This window comes from Mastomys coucha, unplaced genomic scaffold (genome assembly GCF_008632895.1).
Source record: "Mastomys coucha isolate ucsf_1 unplaced genomic scaffold, UCSF_Mcou_1 pScaffold11, whole genome shotgun sequence".
Taxonomy (NCBI): Eukaryota; Metazoa; Chordata; class Mammalia; order Rodentia; family Muridae; genus Mastomys; species Mastomys coucha.
In genome coordinates, this window is record NW_022196893.1 from 7,674,972 (window position 1) to 7,694,819 (window position 19,848).

The 19,848-nt window shown below is 47.1% G+C and overlaps 2 protein-coding genes across 2 annotated transcripts; both read left to right on the forward strand.

The window, feature by feature from the left end:
* Window positions 1-7,031: 7,031 nt before the first annotated feature.
* Window positions 7,032-8,492, forward strand: Commd5 (COMM domain containing 5). Its single transcript, XM_031347976.1, has 2 exons — window positions 7,032-7,166; window positions 7,528-8,492. Exon 2 carries the CDS (start codon window positions 7,581-7,583, stop codon window positions 8,253-8,255), a length of 675 nt encoding a protein of 224 aa, XP_031203836.1. The 5' UTR covers window positions 7,032-7,166; window positions 7,528-7,580; the 3' UTR covers window positions 8,256-8,492.
* Window positions 8,493-11,796: 3,304 nt separating this feature from the next.
* Window positions 11,797-14,310, forward strand: Rpl8 (ribosomal protein L8). The gene is made up of 6 exons (XM_031347986.1): window positions 11,797-11,926; window positions 12,116-12,263; window positions 12,350-12,491; window positions 12,615-12,833; window positions 13,854-13,969; window positions 14,117-14,310. Exons 2-6 carry the CDS (start codon window positions 12,126-12,128, stop codon window positions 14,273-14,275), a joined length of 774 nt encoding a protein of 257 aa, XP_031203846.1. The 5' UTR covers window positions 11,797-11,926; window positions 12,116-12,125; the 3' UTR covers window positions 14,276-14,310.
* The last annotated feature ends 5,538 nt before the right edge of the window (window positions 14,311-19,848 follow it).

Sequence of the window (19,848 nt, forward strand, 5' to 3'; positions counted from 1 at the left end):
CCATCTACCAGCCCTGGATCTTATTCTTGAGAGCATCTTAAAATTCTGTTTTTTCCAGTTCAGAGCAGGAGGCTTCTCTATAGTAGCGCTAATCCCTTCAGCGATTACTGCGCCTTCATCACGACTACACTCTTAAGCTTCCTCATGCTCCTGTCCTCTTCACATTATTCAGTTTTCATTTCTTTCTTCCTTTTTAAGATTTATTGATTTTATTTAGAAGAGTACACTGTAGCTATCTTCAGACACACCAGAAGAGTATATGGATCCCATTACAGATGGTTGTGAGCCACCAGGTGGTTGCTGAGAATTGAACTCAGGACTTTTGGAAGAGCAGTCAGTGCTCTTAACCGCTGAGCCATCTCTCTAGCCCCCCATTTTCCATTTCTTTCTGCCCTACCTTTTGCTTTTGTTTTTTCCATTGTAGATCCCCATAAGAATGATTAGTAATAGCCATGCCATACTGTTTTGCCTTGAGAGTTCCTCTAACCAAACAAATTAGTTATGTAAGAAGTGTTCAAAATATTCTTTTTACGTATATGGATTTTTTTTTTTCGAGATAGAGTTTCTCTGTGTAGCCCTGGCTGTCCTGGAACTCAACTCTGTAGACCAGGCTGGCCTCGAACTCAGAAATCCGCCTGCCTTTGCCTCCCAAGTGCTGGGATTAAAGGCGTATGCCACCACCACCACCACCTGGTTGTATATGGACTTTTTGCTTGCATGTATGCCTGTACCTGGTGCCTGGAGGTTAGGAAAGGGCATTGGATTCCCCTGGAACTGGAATTATGGACTGTTTTAAGCTGCCATGTGTGTGTTGGGCATTGGACCTGGGTCTTCTATAAGAGTCACAGGTGCCCTTAACTGTTGAGGCATCTCTTCAATCTCTCCACTACTTTTTAATTAGCCTCAAGTGAGTTCTTAGGATATTGGCAAAAGTCAGCCAGATTCTTTGCCAAAATAACACAAATGCCATTTCTTTTTATTTATTTTCTTTTTCTTTTTTCTTTTTTTTCTTTTTATAGTATAGAATAGAGTTTATTCAGGGCATGGGGAGGGAGTTGTTAGGGTAGTAGAGGCAGAAAAAGGCAGAAAGGGCAGAGGAGTAGAGGCCAGGCCAACCATGAGCATGTGGAGAGAGAGGGGGGTGGGGAGTGGGGGGAGAAGGGGAGCAAGATGAGAGGACAGAACGAGATTAAGGAGGTAAAGAGAGACAAATGGCCGTTTCTCATAGAGACCTTGTTCCCCTCTGAAATTTTATGAGCTGGGCCTCCACTGTCCACACTTGTCTTCCAGGATCTTACTAGAAGGGTGCCTCAATTTCTGTTAAGGGCACTCGACGGCCTTTCTAGTCCAAATTTAATGTTTTAGTTTTTTGGTTTGTTGAGACGGTGCCTTTGTGTAGCCTTGGCTATCCTAGAACTGGCTCTGTAGACCATGCTGGCCTTGAACTCAGAGATCTGCCTGCTCCTGGTTCCCAAGTGCTGGGATTAAAGGTGTGTACCACCACTGTCCAGCTCGTCCAAACTTTCAAAATACTTCACACTCCTGCAAACCTGACAGAATTCAGCCCATAAAAGCAAGTGACTATGTATTCGTGGTTGCTTGGTAGCCTATGGTTGAATAACTGATCTCTACCAGGGGTCAGGAGCACACCTCACCTGTTTCTCAATAGTGGATGATTCTCTGTTGCACCAGTATGGCCTTCAGAATCTCAGGAGTCCCATGCTAGCTTTGATCTGTCATATTTTTTTAATTGCTGGCATCGTTGTACCATTTGCTTTTTTTTTTTTAATTTATTTTGAAACATGTTCTTAATGTGTATCCCTAGCTGTGCAGACCACAATAGCCTTGGACTCCCAGTGTGGTGCAATGCTCTGTCTCTTTCCCTGGACTGCTTGGATTGCAGGTGTGTGCCAGCATGCCCAGCCTCTTCACTGGGCCTCCTTACACCCCCTTCCCCTGAAATAGATCCCTCTGTTACCAAGAGTGAGTCCTGGACTGGAGAAATGGCTCAGGGGTTAAGAGCACTGGTTGCTCTTCCAGAGGTCCTGAGTTCAATTCCCAGCAACCACATGGTGGCTCAAAAAACCGTCTGTAATGGGACTCAATGCCCTCTTCTGGTGTGTGTGAAGACAGCTACAGTGTACTTATATAATAAATAAATAAATCTGTACCAAAAAAAAAAAAAGTGAGTCCTTAGCATAAAGCCACCACCTTGTGTCAGTGACTGTACCCTAACTTCTCACCAGGACCGGCCAGTCTGCAGGCAGTCCTTTCCAAATGGCTATCAGAGACCCAGGCTTTGGGGGTCACTTCTGGCTTTTGTGTTGGCAGATGCCACAACATGAGTATGTATGAAAAAGGTTTCACGAGTGCCTGAGAGGGAAAATAGGGAGCTCACCAGGAAAATGGAGCCACCAGACTGTACCTAGAGCCTGGCACAGATGGGAAAATCCTGAAAGGAGCTTCTCTAGCAGCTGTGCAGGAATGCCCTTCCTACTGGGCCACCACCAGGACATGTCACTGTGCTCTCCTGGGACTCATGCTCATGTCTCAAAAGGTGCTTTCTGGTTGCTTGGTTGAAGGCATACCTAGAATTCACAAAACCCTCGTTCATATCTCCCAGCATTTCATACAAAATGAGCATGAGGTGGAGCCCACCTTTGATCCCAGTACTCTGGGCAGAGGCAGGTGGATCTCTGTGAGTTGGAGGCCAGCCTGGTCTACAGAGTGAGTGCTAGGACTGTTACACAGAGAAGCCCTGTCTTGGAAAACCAAACAAATAAAAGTTGAGGTGTAGTGCCTGCTTGTAATCCCTGCACTCTCAGAAAATGGAGACAGGAGGATCAGAAGTTCATGGTCCTCCTTAGCTCCATCGCAAGCTCAAGGCCAGACTGGGGTATGAGGGTCCTTGTCTTTTAAAGGAAGGGCTTTGTAGCAGGCTTACCTCCCACGATGTTACTTCATTTCCCTTTATAATAACTATTAAGTTTGTGCCATTTTAAAAAAGATTCTTACTTTTTGAGATTCGTGTATAAATACATCTGTTCCCCCTTCCCTTTCCTCCCTCTAATCCTTTTCATATCACACCCCCCCACACTCTTTAAAATTTGTGGCCTTTAAAAAAATTAATTGGGCTGGCAAGATGGCTCATTGGGTAAGAGCACTGACTGCTTTTCTGAAGGTCCTGAGTTTGGATCCCAGCAACCACATGGTGGCTCACAACCACCGGTAATGAGATCTGATGCCCTCTTCTGGTGCATCTGAAGACAGCTACAGTGTGCTTATTTATAATAAATAAATCTTTAAAACATTATTGTTACATGCACACATGTATGTATATATATAAACATATAATAGTCCTAATTATGTAACTACAACCCGCTCAGTCTGTATAGTGTTACTGATGGTCCTGAGTTCTATAAGAAATCAAGCTGAGAAAACCATAGGGAGCAAGCTATCAAGCAGCATTCCTCGGTGGCCTCTGTACCAGCTCCTGCCTCCATGTTCCAGCCTTGCATGAGTTCCTGCCCTGACTTGCTTCGGTGATGGACAGCAATGTGGGGAGTTTAAGCCACATAAACCCTTTCCTCCCCAACTTGCTTCTGGTCCCAGTGTTTCACCTTAGCAATAGTAACTCAAACTAAGACAATCTCCAAGCCTTAGGTGCAGGACTTGTATTGTAAATGTATCCATTGGGATTGGTCTTCTCAACTCTCCATTTTGATTGGTTGTGTTTTTCTGGCATGGTCTTCATTTGTTGCAGAGACATTTCCTTGATGAAAGAAGAGGCCTACACTTACTGGGCTAGACCCTGGAGAGGGATGTCCCCGTGAGAGCCCCTGGCTCAAAACAGAACCAAAACCAAAAGCAAAGTGATGACCCGGATGATGGCTCAGTGGGTAAAGGCACTTCCCATCAAGCCTGCATTAAATCTACAGAGCCCACATGGAGAGAGGAGACTAACTCCTGCACACTGTCCTCAAGTGGGGGTGAGAGGCCAAAGCTTTTAAATTCAGACTTCATTTCAGAGAACCTGACCTAAGTTTGAACCCAGGTAAACTCACAGCCTGGTACCTAACATTAGTTTCCAAGTTGCCCACCAACAAAACCCGAGCCTAGCTCCAGTCTCTAGGGTAATCCCCAACAAAACCTGCTTTTCCAGGTTACACCCTCAACAAGACCAGTGTCTCCTGGTTATTCCCCCCAAAAACCTACACCCCAGGTTACAAGCCCACCCCTTGCCTAACAACCAACAATGCAGAGGGGAGCAGAAGTTTATGATAGGACTACCAGCACCAGCCAATTATGTTAAAGACCACAGGAGCTTTCCAATTAGACACTTGTACACATACTCCCTCCTTGTTACTTACTATAAAGCCTTGTTCAGATATACATTCGGGGCTCCACCACCACCAAAACCATTCTGTGTGGTGGTGGTGCCTTGGGGGACACCCAAACTAGCTCGAATAGAATAAAGACCCTGCTGTGAGCTGCATCAGATCTGCTCCTGTGAGTGTTTTGGGGGATCAGTTACATTTCCCTGGCACAACAGGGGCCCACATTCATGCATACAAATACACCCATATAAACATACATAAAGAAATGTAATTAAAAACAACAGCAACAGCCAGATGGTGCCTTTGATCTCAACACTTGCAGGGCAGAGGCAGGTGGATCTCTGAGTTCGAGGTCAGCCAGGTCTACAGAGTGAGTTCCAGGATATCCAGGGCTACACAGAAACACTCTCAAAAAACCAAAACCAAGCTGGGCCGTGGTGGCGCACGCCTTTAATCCCAGCACTTGGGAGGCAGAGGCAGGTGGATCTCTGAGTTCGAGGCCATCCTGGTCTACAGAGTAAGTTCCAGGATAACAGAGAAACCCTGTCAAAAAACCAAAAAACCAAAAAAAAAAAAAAAAAAAAAAAAAAAAAAAAAAAAAAAACCAAACTACAATCAAACACAAAACTAACAGCAACAAGCCCAGCATGGTGGTATCTTTAACCATAGCACATGCGAGGCAGAAGCAGAGGCAGAGGCAGGCAGGTCGCTAGGAGTTTGAGGACAAGCTGGTCTATGCACTAAGTTCAAGGATATCCAGGGCTACTTAAAGCAGGGCTACTCCTGTGTTAGGGTTTGAGAATTGCCACATAAACAATGCAAATATTGATCTCAGTTAAGTTAGAATTAGTTTATTGAACACACACTCCAAGACTGATCAATCAGGACCACAAAAAAGGACTTGGAGCCTAAATGTGGTATCAGACCACCCTCAGGGCAGGCTTATTATAGGAAAAACCAGGTTTAAATTGAAAGGCAGTGAAGTGGTGTCACATTTTTGGCTAACCAGACAGCTAACTTTTGAGCTTATTGGTCTTAGATGAAGTAAGAGGGGGAGGCACAATACATTGAGATAATAGAGTATAAGTGAACCATAATTTTCTGGCTTATTAGTAGCATTCTCCAGTGTCAGCTATGGATAATTTCTTCTGAGAAATAGAGTCTAAGAACCTGAACTTAATTTTACCTTATGAACAAAATGGAGACTGAATACAAAATGGCTCCAGTTAGGTTAAATAGAGCAGGCTCAACACCCTGCCTTAAATACCACCAACTGTGGTGACGTCTATCTCCACATGCACACATATGCATATGCACTTACACATACATGTGTACCTGCACACACATGAGCCCACTCAGAAATGCATATCCCCTCCCTTCAAAAAAAAAAAAGGTCCCCAAACAAGGCTTTTATGAACATTTATTAGATATCGGTTGAATTTTGTTCTTCAAAAGATATCCTGAAATCCTAAGATCTCCGGAACCTGAGAGTAAATGGAACACTATTTGGAAAAATGGTCTTGGTAAGTGAAGATATTAGAATGCTTACAAGAAAATGGAAATTTCACCTAAAGACAGAGGAAGAGGGCCAGGCTGTGGTGGCATGGCCTTTAATTCCAGCATTTGGGAGCAGAGGCAGTTGCTTAGCTAAAGGCCAGTGCTACAAGAGGCTGAAGAACATGGTTCCATCAACACTTATAGCTTATTATATTTCTGTTATATTGCCAAACTTATTTTGGCTGCTTAGGAAATGTACACACACACACACATCTGTATCATAGAGAATATAATATGTAGGTGCAGAATTGTTGGCTCTTAAGGGCACTTGTCTTTTGAATTGTTTCTGTGGAGTTGATGATATTGGGCTTCAAGAGGCAAACCTCTCCCACTGAACTATACCGTTCACTCTTGTATATTTAAATTAAAAAGCAGCAGCTGGATAGCTCTTTCAAGAAACTGCTCTGCTTTACACTCCATAAATACGTACAAGTTTCAATTACTGCATAGCACACACAGCATTTGAAGTGATCAGTCCGTTTCTTGTTTTTTTTTTTCAAGACAGGGTTTCTCTGTATAGCCCTGGCTTTCCTAGAACTCACTCTATAGACCAGGCTGGCCTCGAACTCAGAAATCCTCCTGCCTCTGCCTCCCAAGTGCTGGGATTAAAGGCATGCGCCACCACTGCCCAGCCATTCATATCATCCTTGATGAAATGTCTATACAGACTTTTGCCCGCATGATTACTCCCCTCCCTAAGAACTTCTTGGGGGTTTATAATATATACACCATACATATTTACCACTCTTCTCCCCTCAACTTGCAGGGAACTTCGTTGTTTGTTTGTTTTCCTGAGACAATTTATATAGCGCTGGCTGTGCTGGAACTCTGTGTAAACCAGATTGGCCTTGAACTCACAAAGATCCTGTTTCTGCGTCCCAGTGCTGGGATTAAAGACGTGGCCCGCCGCCTGGCCCACCTAACTATTTTAAAAATGTGCAATTCGTTGGCATCAACTACAATAATTCTAGCGTGTGTCCCTCACACAGGACTGCCTGGGCCCAGGACAGCAGAAGCCATGCATCCCACACGGAAAGCCAACTGAACCACAGCCTCCTGCTTCGACTACCCTAAAAATTGTCAGGAGGCAAGCGACCGGGCGGCGCATGCGCTCGGCTCCGGGAACTACAGAGTGTCTCTGTCGCGCTTTCCTAGAGTGGCCCGGAAGTGTCTCGGGACACTTCCTGAGACCCGGCCAACTTCCTGCTGCTGCCAGCCACCGTCAGCTACCGCAGATAGCTTCCTTCAGGTTCCGAGGGCGTTCAAGGCTCGGTTTGTATTTGTAATGTGAGATTAGGTCTTCCAGAGTTATGGCGAGGATTCAGGGTTGAGGGGTCTCGGCTGCGTTGTCCACGTTCACTAATAGTATTTATGCAGGACTTACGTGCGCGCTTCTGTTTCTTGGTTCTTTCCCCTGCCAACTGTTAAATCTCTGGGACGCCTCCCTTCTCCTGGATTCAGGCTCCTTTGCCACACGGTCTCAGCGCCACCTCCCAAGCACGCATCCTATTTTGCCATCTGTCGTTGGTAGTTACGTGACCGGTAGATGGGGCCCCACCCACATCGACCCCCATTGCTTAGTACAGGAAGCTCCTGACTAGGGGAGTCACTTGTCTCTCCTTCACCTCTCTAGGCAACTGTGGTTAGGACCTTCTCTTCGGACTGGTCAGGAGACGGGAAGAAAGGATGTCTGCTTTGGGGGCTGCAGCTCCATACTTACACCATCCAGCTGACAGTCACAGTGGCCGGGTCCGTTTCCTGGGTTCCCAGCCCTCTCCAGAAGTGACGGCAGTGGCTCAGCTCTTGAAGGACTTAGACAGGAGCACCTTCAGAAAGTTGTTGAAACTTGTAGTCGGGGCCCTGCATGGGAAAGACTGCAGAGAAGCTGTGCAGCACCTCGGTACCAGCGCCAACCTGTCAGAGGAGAGGCTGGCCGTCCTGCTGGCGGGCACACACACCCTGCTCCAGCAGGCTCTCCGGCTGCCCCCAGCCAGTCTGAAGCCAGATGCCTTCCAGGACGAGCTCCAGGAACTTGGCATTCCCCAAGATATGATTGGAGATCTGGCCAGTTTGGCATTTGGGAGTCAACGGCCTCTTCTCGACTCTGTAACCCAGCAGCAGGGATCCTCGCTGCCTCACGTGTCTTCTTTCCGGTGGCGCGTGGATGTGGCCATCTCAACCAGTGCTCAGTCTCGCTCCCTGCAGCCGAGTGTCCTCATGCAGCTGAAGCTCACAGATGGATCGGCACACCGCTTCGAGGTACCCGTAGCCAAATTCCAGGAGCTGCGGTACAGTGTAGCCTCAGTCCTTAAGGAGATGGCAGAGCTGGAGAAGAAGTGTGAGCGCAAGCTGCAGGACTGAACCCTGGTACTGTGGGAGCTGAGGCTGGTACCTGAACCCACACACTGGTGAGGACTGAAGGACGCATTATAAGTGAAAAGACAGCTGGGACTCTCGGGTAAACAGCTGGGCAGGGTGGCACTCTTTATAATCTCAGCACTTGGAAGGCTGAGGCTGGAGAATGGGAAATGTAAGGTCGGCTTGGGTTTTACATAGTGAGGCCCAGTTTTGAATTAAAGAGGTAAAGCAACTATTAAATCCGTGTTATTCTACTAGGGGATTAAACCTACTTGCCCCTTCCCCAGCTGTTGGTATGTGCCCCTGGATGAGGCCACGTGGAGATCTAAGTCCAGATGAAGACCTCTTGCCACATACCACAAGGTTGCTCAGTATGACCCTCACTCTGCTCATTTGCTTTCCTAAGTCCTATGCTTTGCTGTGGACATGTTTATTCTTTTGCCCTAAATTCCTGCTTTCCTGAAGCTGACATCATAGTGGAAAGATAAGGGTGCGGGGGAAGGTATTACAAATACTAAGTATGCATTAAGTAATGTTTAGTATATGCAACATTAAATATATGTTTTAAATATTAAGACACAAGAACAGGGCTGGAGGATTGATTCAGCAGTTAAGAGCACTGGTACACACCTTTAATCCCAGTACTTGGGAGGCAGAGGCAGGTGGATTTCTGAGTTGGAGGCCAGTCTGGTCTACAGAGTGAGTTCCAGGACATCCAGGGCTACACAGAGAAGCCCTGTCTCGAAAAAACAAAAAAAAGTACTTGCTCTTGAAGAGAGGAATTAGGTTCAAATCCCAGCAGCCACGTGGTGACTCACAACTTTCTGTAACTCCAGTTGTGGTGGGGGGTAGGGATCCAACACCAGGACATCCAACACAGGCACATGTGTGGTACTCACACATACATGCAAGCAAAACATTCATACTCATAATAAGTCTAAATTGGGTGGCTCAGTGGATAAGAGCACTGACTGTTCTTCTGAAGATCCTGAGTTCAAATCCCAGCAACCACATGGTGGCTCACAACCACCCATAATAAGATCTGACACCATCTTCTGGTGCGTCTGAAGACAGCTACAGTGTACTTATTCATAATGGTAAATAAATCTTTGGGCCTGAGCAAGCAGAGTTGACCGGAGCAAGCGGGGTGAACCAGAGCAAGCAGAAGTCCTAAATTCAATTCCCAACAACCACATGAAAGTTCACAACCATCTGTATAGCTACAGTGTACTCATATACAATAAATAAAAAATAAATCTTTAAAAAAAATAAGTCTAAAACAAACAATAAAACCACGAGTACAGCTTGTGACAATTGAATAGAGCCAGGTCAGGCGAGAAGTGTTTGGAAGGAGGGTCATCAAGAGAAGGTTGGTCCCAAGGTGATCTTTGAAGTTAGGTGTCTTTACAACATGGAATTGAGGGACTGAGGAGTACTCTGCAGAGCGATCAACTGATGCATTGGCTGCTAGTAAAGCTATGTAGTATTAGTGTATTAAAATCTTTGACTGAAGCCGGGCGGTGGTCGAACACGCCTTTAATCCCAGCACTTGGGAGGCAGAGGCATGCGGATTTCTGAGTTCAAGGCCAGCCTGGTCTACAGAGTGAGTTCCAGGACAGCCAGGGCTATACAGAGAAACCCTGTCTCGAAAAACCAAAAAAAAAAAAAAAAAAAAATCTTTGACTGAGTCTGCTGTACTAGTCCAGTACTTTACCTTCCTCTCCATGGGTAGTTTGGAGCCACCGGGCATATCAAGAGTGTCTTTGGGAGCTGGAGGGTTGAGTCTGTGGTTAAGAGCCCTTGTTGCTTTTGCAGAAGACCTGGGTTTGATTCCCAGCACCCACATGGTGGCTCATAGCTGTTTGTAACTCCATTTTCAGGGGATCCAGTCTCTTCTGTCATTCTTGGGCACCATGCACACACTTGGTGTAGTCATACAGGCAAAACACCCATATTCAGAAAATAAATCCTAAAAAAAGATGCCTGATGGTGGTGGCACACTTCTTTAATGTGAACACTCTGAAGAGACTGGTGGAGCTCTTGAGGTCCTCCTGATCTAGAGTGAGTTCCAAGACAGCCAGGTTTACACAGAGAAACCCTGTCTATAATATATAATGTGTCTTTATTCTAGGCTGGAGAGATGGCTCAGTGGTTAAGAGCACTGACCGCTCTTCTAGAGGTCCTGAGTTCAATTCCCCAGAAACCACATGGTGGCTCACAACCATCTGCAATGGGATCCAATGCCCTCCTCTGGTGTGGCTGCAGACAGCTACAATGTACTCCTATAAAATAAACAACAATTCTTTTAAAAAGATTGTCTTTGTTCTCTGGAAAGACAACCCAGTGGCAAATGCCTATATAGGAAGAGTGTGACAGGGACTGAACACTTGCATACACATTTACAGACTCACAAAACTGTCCTGTGGGCCAGTTGGGTGAGATACATCCTAGTGGTAGCAGGGCCCTGCGTACAGCCAGAAAGCCAACTATGCCCTGCAAGGTTCACAAGACGGAGCACTAGCAGGTATCCTCCCACAGTCTTTCCTATACAGGCGTCTTTCGCTCTGGTTTGCTTCCGGGCTGATTCAACAAACCCTTACCCTGCCCCTAGGTAGCTTGATTTACCACTCTGCAGCTCCTGGATCCCTGCCACCCACAGTTCCACTGCCCTTCTGGAATACCCCATGCCCTAGCATCCTGTACAACTTGAGCGGTGACGACGACAGGGTGCCCCTTCCTAACCAAAACGCCAATTTGAGCCTCTGCCGTGCAAAATCTAGTTCTGACAAAGTCTCTCTTACTGGGACCCTGACCCTTAGTTACTTCCCTCTCAGTCTACACCTTTATCGTATCGACTACTTAGGATTCACTCAAATGAAGACCCTCTGCTTGGGGCCTCTGGGCCACCAAAGATAGACACATACAGGCCACTTTATTGCCCTGCATCTCTGCGTTCCTTCCCTTTGCTCTCCAGGGTCATTGCCCCCACCCTTCTTCCCAACTGCTGAGGCCACCGACTTTTGGCTTCTCTGCCAATTATCTTGAGAACTCCACAGGTGACCTTCCTAAATCCCAATCGTTATCTTCTTGTTCTTCTTCTCCTCCTTTTCTTTTTCTTTTTTTAGCTCCCCCGAGCATGAGTTTTCTTTGTAGCCCTGGCTTGTCCTGGAACATGTTCCGTAACCCAGACTGGCCTGGAACTCCGCCTGCCCAGTTTCCCCCAGAGTGGTTGGATTAAAGGCGTGTGCCGCTAACCGTCCGGCCTAGAAATCCCAATCTTCTAGTTGTGCAAAGATTTCCTGTATCTGCTCATCCAATCTCCTCCATCTACTTCGAAGCCACCGTCTGGAGCCTCTCAACGTCTATGGAAGCCCTTCCCTGGACCCAGCTCGGAAGCTCAGATTCTGCGTGGCCCTGGACAAATCCTTCTACCTCTTGAAGCCTCGTCCGCAGTCCACCTGCCCTCCATAAGACTCCTCAGTCGGTTTCTCCAGTGTCTACCTCTCCCCAGGGCGACTAAGTGTAAGCAAGTTGGTAGCTACACAAACTACCTGCATATGACTACAAGACCCGATAGGCATTGCGCTGGGGAAGGGGCGGGGTTATGGCTCCGCCCCGGAAGATAAGGCTGCCTTGAGCTGTCTATTTCCTCTTTTGGCCTTGCTTCCTGGCAGGTAGGTTGTGTTCTGTCCGCCGCGGGTTTGAAATTATCCACCGCCATCCGCCACTACTAACAACTTGGTGGTCTGTCATGCGGCCTGGTCCACTCATCCAGGACCAGGAGGGAGGGATGGAGTTGCTTTCGGCCTTGGGGGCTGGCAGGGACCTGGTTTTTCTGGACGCTGAACTTGAGCCATTTCCAGACTCGCCGCCATGGGCCGTGTAATCCGAGGGCAGAGGAAAGGCGCGGGCTCTGTGTTCCGTGCGCACGTGAAACACCGTAAGGGCGCCGCGCGCCTGCGTGCTGTGGACTTCGCGGAGCGACACGGCTACATTAAAGGCATCGTAAAGGTATGAGGCGCAGGCGAGGGCAAGCAGGCGGGGGACAGGGCGTCTAGAGCGGGCCCTGTAATACAGCATGCCACCCTGACCCGTAGGACATCATTCATGACCCTGGCCGCGGCGCTCCCCTCGCGAAAGTAGTCTTCCGTGATCCCTACCGATTCAAGAAGCGGACAGAGCTGTTCATCGCAGCAGAGGGGATCCACACTGGACAGTTTGTGTACTGCGGCAAGAAGGGTGAGCGTCAAGGCCGGGAAGGCAGGCCCGGGACTTAGAGTGCTGAGAGCTTCGTGGTATGGGAGCTGGGTGGGTTTGCATTGCTTTTAGCGTTATTAGTCGCTTTGCCACTTCTCTCGACAGCCCAGCTGAACATCGGCAATGTTTTGCCCGTGGGCACCATGCCTGAGGGTACTATCGTGTGTTGTCTGGAGGAGAAGCCTGGGGACAGGGGCAAGCTGGCCCGAGCCTCCGGGAACTATGCCACAGTCATCTCGCACAACCCAGAGACCAAGAAGACCCGAGTGAAGCTGCCTTCAGGGTCCAAGAAAGTCATTTCCTCTGCCAACAGAGCTGTTGTTGGTGAGTGTCCGAGGGCAGTGAAGCCCTGAAGACTGGGTGGTCAGCATATGAGCTGCCAGCTGCTTGGCCTAAGCTATAGAGCCACATTGCTTATTTTCTTGGTCATGGGGGAAAACTAATTTGAACACAGAATACAACTCTGGATTGATAGAGTTGATTGGTTAAAAGCACTGGTTGCTCTTATAGAGAGCTCCCAGGTTGTTTTCCTAGCTCACAGCTGTGACTCCTGTCCTGGGAATTCGATGTTCTTTTCGGGTCTCTGGGCACTGTATACATAAAACAAGGGTTAAAAGAAGATTACATCGACGGACAGTGGTGGTACACGCCTTTAATCCCAGCACTGGGGAGGGAGAGGCAGGCTTCGAGGCCAGCAGCTAGGGCTACACAGAGAAACCCTGTCTCAAAAAAAAAAACACACAACAACAAAAAGATTACATCAGGCTGAGCTGTGGTGGCTCACAAAGAGGAGGCAGGCTGAGGCTAATGTCTCAAGGACAGCCGGGGCTATACAGAGAAACCCTATCTTGAAAAAATTTTTTAAAAAGATTACATCTTTTGAAACTTGTGTGCACTGTGACCTAGGGCTTTCCTACACTTGAGTTTAGTTGGTTCATTTAAGAGAAAGTCTGTGAGAGGGGATGTGATGGCTCATCTCTGGTTTAGTTATTTGGAGGCATCTTGCAGTCTGCTAACCTCATAGGATAAGTTCTGAGGGCACATGGTCAAAGCGTGCTGTGTTTGTTCGGTGGATTTGTCCCTTTGTATGGGGGGTGTCTTCAGAGGTTGAAGGACCTGTCCTGAATCTTGGGCACTGAATATTGAGGTGCACCCCCTGGAAACGTGGGCTGAGTCAACAGTTTGCTTTAATACAGGCATGGGCCTTGTCTTGCCTGTCATGGAAGTGTCAGTCTGCAGAGTGTAAGGGCTTTCCTGGGTAGACTTTCCTGGACTTCTGTGGGGTTGTAGATTTCTGTCACAGACTTGTGATGCACGTCTCAGGGGTGTTGTGTAATTTTTCAGGTGTCGTGGCTGGTGGGGGCAGAATTGACAAGCCCATCTTAAAGGCTGGCCGTGCCTACCACAAGTACAAGGCAAAGAGGAACTGCTGGCCACGTGTGCGGGGTGTGGCCATGAATGTAAGTACTAAGACCTGAGTGAGTGGGCTTTTGTTGTTGCTGGGAGGGTCCGCAGCAGGGAGGTCCTAGGCAGTGGGACCTTCCACAATGTTTCCTGCATAGATGAGATTACCCTTCCTCTAACCTAACTTCATTCTCTTTCTATAGCCTGTGGAGCATCCCTTCGGAGGTGGTAACCACCAGCACATTGGCAAGCCCTCCACTATCAGAAGAGATGCCCCTGCTGGGCGCAAAGTGGGTCTCATTGCTGCCCGCCGGACTGGTCGGCTACGTGGAACCAAAACTGTACAGGAGAAGGAGAACTAGAGCTCAGGAACTAATAAAGTATGTCCTTTGGCTAATAGGCTGTGTGAGCCTCTTTATTGTGGGGGATCCCTGCGTGGAGCCTGCATGCAGGGAAGTGAAAGATACTAACACCCTAGAAGAAGGCTCAAACATGACATGCTGGGCCTGGAATTTGGGTGGGCGACTTTTTGGTTTGAGGCCAGGTCTCTACATAATCCTTGGTTGTCCTGGAACTCACTGAAGATCAGGCTAGGATTGCCATCATGCGGGGCTGGAGAGATGGCTCAGTGGGTTAAGAGGACCGATTATTGCTCTTCCGAAGGTCCAGAGTTCAAATCCCAACTGTTTTCTAGTTGGTTATATCTTTTTGCCCAGAGGATATTAGACATCCAGTGTGCCCCCCACTCCCTGCAAGAGATGAAGATTGCAGCTGTTACACGTTAAGATTTGTTCAGAGTAGAGGCGCTTCTGTACCTTTCCTGGTTTTGGTCACTCCTTCCCACCTTTCTTCACTGATGATGATGGAGGTTATAACTTGAGATTGCTGTCTGCTGGTCTAGATTCCTGTGTGCAGTGGGTGCTAACACAGCTATAGCCCCCAGACTACCTGAAGTCACATATCTAGCAAGGAGCTGGCATGTTTTCCTATGCAAGGGACAGATCACTAAGAGCTAGGCACCGGGACAATGCTTGTAGAGTTCTGAGGCTTACCTCTCCAGGGTCATGGACCATGCAGAGGAACCACTAGTTAGGGACAGACTGACGGGTAAGGTGTGCAAGTTCCCGTTTTTAAGAAAAAATGAGCTTTAAACTTTATACTTTAAACTCGTATCTGAGCTGGAGAGATGGCTTAGCAGTTACAAGAGAACTGACTGTTCTTCCAGAGGTCCTGAGTTCAAATCCCAGCAACCACATGGTGGCTCACAACCATCTGTAATGGGATCCGATGCCCTCTTCTGGAGTGTGCCTGAACACAGCTATAATGTACACATATAAAGATCTCTTAAAAAAAAAGAACTTGGTCATATCGTGTGGATACCTTGTTCATTTATCACTGATGTAATAGCATTCCATGGGAACCATTAGTGTCTCAAGGCCCTTCCCCTGGCAGATGTGCTAAATATTTGTATTCCTTGTGGGGTGGTTCTTCTGGAGAAACTAGCTCAGGACTATTGAGTCCTTTTCCTCCAAAATGTTGCTAAGTGGTACCTTCTGCCTGGTGTGCACCATCTCTGTCCTGGAGTATAATCTTTTTTCTCTCAGTATGAATTCCACCTACCAGTGAGCCACTGACTCTAAGCAGGCCATCATTCAGGTTCTTATCCACAGCTGTCGCCACGGATGACAGGTGTTTATGGGAGGAGGGTATTGAGAAAGCACTAGGTGTGGCTGCTTGGGCTGAGCCACTGTTTTTCCATTGGTCTTGTCCAAGAAATAGAGCATACAGGTTAGGAACTGCTCTAGAAGGGCAGACAAGAAACTCCTTTTCGCCAAGCAGTGGTGGCGCATGCCTTTAATCCCAGCACTTGGGAGGCAGAGGCAGGTGGATTTCTGAGTTTGAGGCCAGCCTGGTCTACAGAGTGAGTTCCAGGACAGCCAGGGTTACACAGAGAAACCCTGTCTCGAAAAACCAAAAAAAGAAAAAAAAACTACAAAAAACTTATTGCCTGCCCTGCCTTCCTGAGTAGAGCATGAGGTTTTTGAGAGTAGAGACTGTGTCTGTCTTCCTGTTGTGTTCCTTACCTAGATCATCTGGGCAGTGGTGGTGATGGTGCACGCCTTTAATCCCAGCACGCAGGAGGCAGAGGCCAGCCTAGTCTACACAGACAGACCCTGCCCCGGGGGTGGGGGGGAGGCACTTCTAGATCAATTACACAGACCCAAGGCTCACTGCCAAATGGACTGTTTAAGTAGCCTGTACTCCAGGAAGGGTTTGTTTAGTGGTGTTTGTGGCTTAAAAATGAACTACGAGTCACCAGTCCTCTGAGCACAGCATTGACTTTGAGGGCTCTGTTCCCAGCAAAACTCCACACTTCCTAAAACAGTCTCCATTCCATGGTGCTTGCTTCCCAAGGTCTTGTCTGTAAGTCTGTCAGAGACCTTCCTGACACAGCTGATTGGTGGATTAGAGGTCAGATGGGGAGGAGTCAGCTGAGCCATCAGCAGTTAGAGCTAAGTTTAAGGAAATTTAGATGTTGGGCTGGGGCTGGTGAGGCGGCTCAGTGCTTTGCTCTTCCAGAGGTCCTGAGATCAATTCCCAGCCAGGGATCTGATGCCCTCTTCTGGTATGTAAGTTTATATGCAGACAGCTCTACATTAAAAAAAAAAAGTCTTTAGATGTCCTGAAGACAACTAAAAATGTGAAGAGGCAGCAGTTGGAAGGAGCATCTGTCCTATGTCTTTTCAAAGTCTCAGAGAGCTGTGAGTCATAAAAGGTTTTGAGGAAAATAGCCATGTAAAGGTATTTTTGGGTTGGGGTCTCATACCAACTTGAACTTGACATAAGTTTAAGGATTGGGGTTGCCCCTGATCCTCCTGCCTCCACTTTTCAAGTACAGATATTATAGGCAAGTACAACTCATGGTTATGTAGTTCTGGGGATCAACCCCCTGCTTCATGTCCTCTACCAATGGAATTATATTACCAGCCCTTAAAATATCTACTTTTGAGTTGACTTTTACATTTATTTAGCATATGTTTGTGTGCGGGTGCATACCATGACATTGAGTGTGGAGGTCAGAGGACAAGGTGGAGTTGTTCTGTCTATTGTGTGGGCTCTGGGGATTGAACTCAGGTTGTCTGGCTTGGTGGCAAGCACTTCTACCCACTGAGCAACCTTGCCAGCTCATGAGTCAAACTTTCACTAGAGGTTTGGGACATTCTATCAGATGAATGAAATTATGGCACTATCTCCCCCCAACTCCCCAATTTGGTAAGAGGGACTCTAAATTGAAAGAATGCCTCTGTAAGACTGGCCTATAGGCAAGTCTTTTGGGTATTTTCTTGATTAATAATATGGGAGGGCCCAGCCTGTTGTGGGCAGTACCACCTCTAAGCAGATGGTCATGAGTTATAAAAGAAAAGTTGAGCAAGCCAGTAGGCATCGTTTCTTCATGGCATATGCTTGAGGCTGTGTTCCTGCCCCAACTTCCTTAGATAATTGACTGTGATGTGGAATTGTGAGCCATTTAAATCCCCTCTTTCTTCTCAAGTTGCTTCTGTTCATGGTGCTGTTACAGCACTGGCTACCCTAAGAGAAATTGGTACCAATATCGTAATGAGCTATTGTGGGGAATCCATTGAGTGTAAGAGCTTAATGAGCTATGGTGGGGACCTAGAAGATAATGCTGAGAGCAGCCTGGTAAAGACTATTGGGGCTGTCCAAATTCTTTCTTTCTGAGATGGTTTCTCTGTTTGGCCCTGGCTATCCTGGCGCTCACTCTGTAGATCAGGCTGGCCTTTAACTCTGAGATCCACCTCCCCCTGAGTGCTGGGACTAAGGGCATGCACCAAGCCTGACATTTTTCTTTGTTGTTGTTTTGAGACAGGATTTCACTATGTAGCTCTGGCTGGCCTGCAGCTCAATATGTAGACCTAACTGGTCTTGAACTCCAGAGATCCACCTGTCTCTGCTTTCTAAGCACTGGGACTAAAGGTGTGCATGTCATCACCGTGCCCAGTGATTACGTTCAATCAAGAATCTGTGGTTGTTAGCTGAGGGTAGAGAATCAACTTTCCAAGAGACCAGAACCACTACAGTGAACCTTTGCTTTGCTGGAACACTCAATATGGGCCAGCTGGGGTTGAAGAATCAGCTGAGGTGAAATCTGGGAAGTATTTGCTCAGGGTTAGCATTCAGAGCTGTGCTCCAGAGGCAGTAAAAGTTGTACCCTGTGCTGGCAACTGAACTCAGTAATGTATACGATTTATCAAGGAGATCCAGGTCATGAAGGGGTCATGTGGGTTCAAGCTGAGGCTTGGCAGTGAGAGGACATTGATGCAGGTGCAGTGTCTGTTCTTACAGAAGCCCTAGGGTTCAAGGGATCATGAGAGAAACTGAGACTTGGCAGCATAGGGCTGACTCCTGGAAGAGAGTGCAGGAGAGAGGCTACTGATGGAGGGGCAGCCGTTTGAGTGGAGGCCCCAGCATTTTAGGGCTGCTCGTACCATAGGACCAACAGTGGATCCTAACTAAACTTGTATAAGAAAGCAGACTGAGCAAGCTCTGAGGAGCAAGCCAGTAAGCAGTTACTCCATAGCCTGTGGATGAGTTCCTGCCTCGACTGCCTTCAATGATGGACGGGGATATGGAAGTGAAAAAACCCTTTCTTCTTTAAGGTCTCCGTGTTTTATCAGGACAATAAAAACCTAAAACAGGTACCAAACAGTGTTTTTTTCGTATACATAAATTTGAATGTACCTATTTTTCCTTTTTTCAAAATACAAAATATGCTCGGTGGTGATGGCACACACCTTTAATCCCAGCACTTGGAAAGCAGAGACAGGTGGATTTCTGAGTTCAAGGCCAGCCTGGTCTACAGAGTGAGTTCCAGGACAGCCAGGGCTACACAGAGAAACCCTGTCTTAAAAAACCAAAAATATAAAAAATGAAAATAAAAATAAAATAAATTAAAAAACATGTATGTGGTTGGAGAGATGGCTCAGCGGTTAAGAGGACTGACTGTTCTTCCAGATGTCCTGAGTTCAAATCCCAGCAACCTCATGGTGGCTCACGACCATCTGTAATGGGATGAGATGCCCTCTTCTGGTGTGTCTGAAGACAGCTAAAGTGTACTCATACACATAAAATAAATAATTATTTAAAAAAATACAAAACATGTATTTCCAAACACTTAGAACTGCCATTTCAGAATATTTGGTAAGAATATTTTAGGGCTGGTGAGATGGCTCAGCAGGTAAGAGCAGCGACTGCTCTTCTGAAGGTCATGAGTTCAAATTCCAGCAACCACATGGTGGCTCACAACCACCCGTAATGAAATATGACATCTTCTCCTGTGTATTCATTTATAATAATAAATAATTTTTAAAAAAGAATATTTTAAAATATAGATTTTATGGGCTGGTGAGATGGCTCAGCGGGTAAGAGCACTGACTGCTCTTCCGAAGGTCCTGAGTTCGAATCCCAGCAACCACATGGTCTCACAACCATCCGTAATGAGATCTGACACCCTCTTCTGGTGTGTCTGAGGACAGCTGTAGTGTACTTACATATGATAAATAAATAAATAAATAATAATAAATAAAAAAATATAGATTTTATTTGTCTGTGTGCATGCTTGGAACTTATGTGGAAACCAGAGGACAACTTGTGCGAGTTAGTTCTCTCTGTCCACCATTTGGGTTCTAGAAAGCAAGCTCAGGTCATCGGGTTTTCTCTCCAGAGCCCTCTCTCTGGCCCAAGATCTGTTTTGTTTTGCTTTTTTTTTTTGTTTTTCGAGACAGGGTTTCTCTGTGTAGCCCTGGCTGTCCTGGAACTCACTGTGTAGACCAGGGTGGCCTCGAACTCAGAAATCCGCCTGCCTCTGCCTCCCAAGTGCTGGGATTAAAGGCGTGCACCACCACCGCCTGGCTTG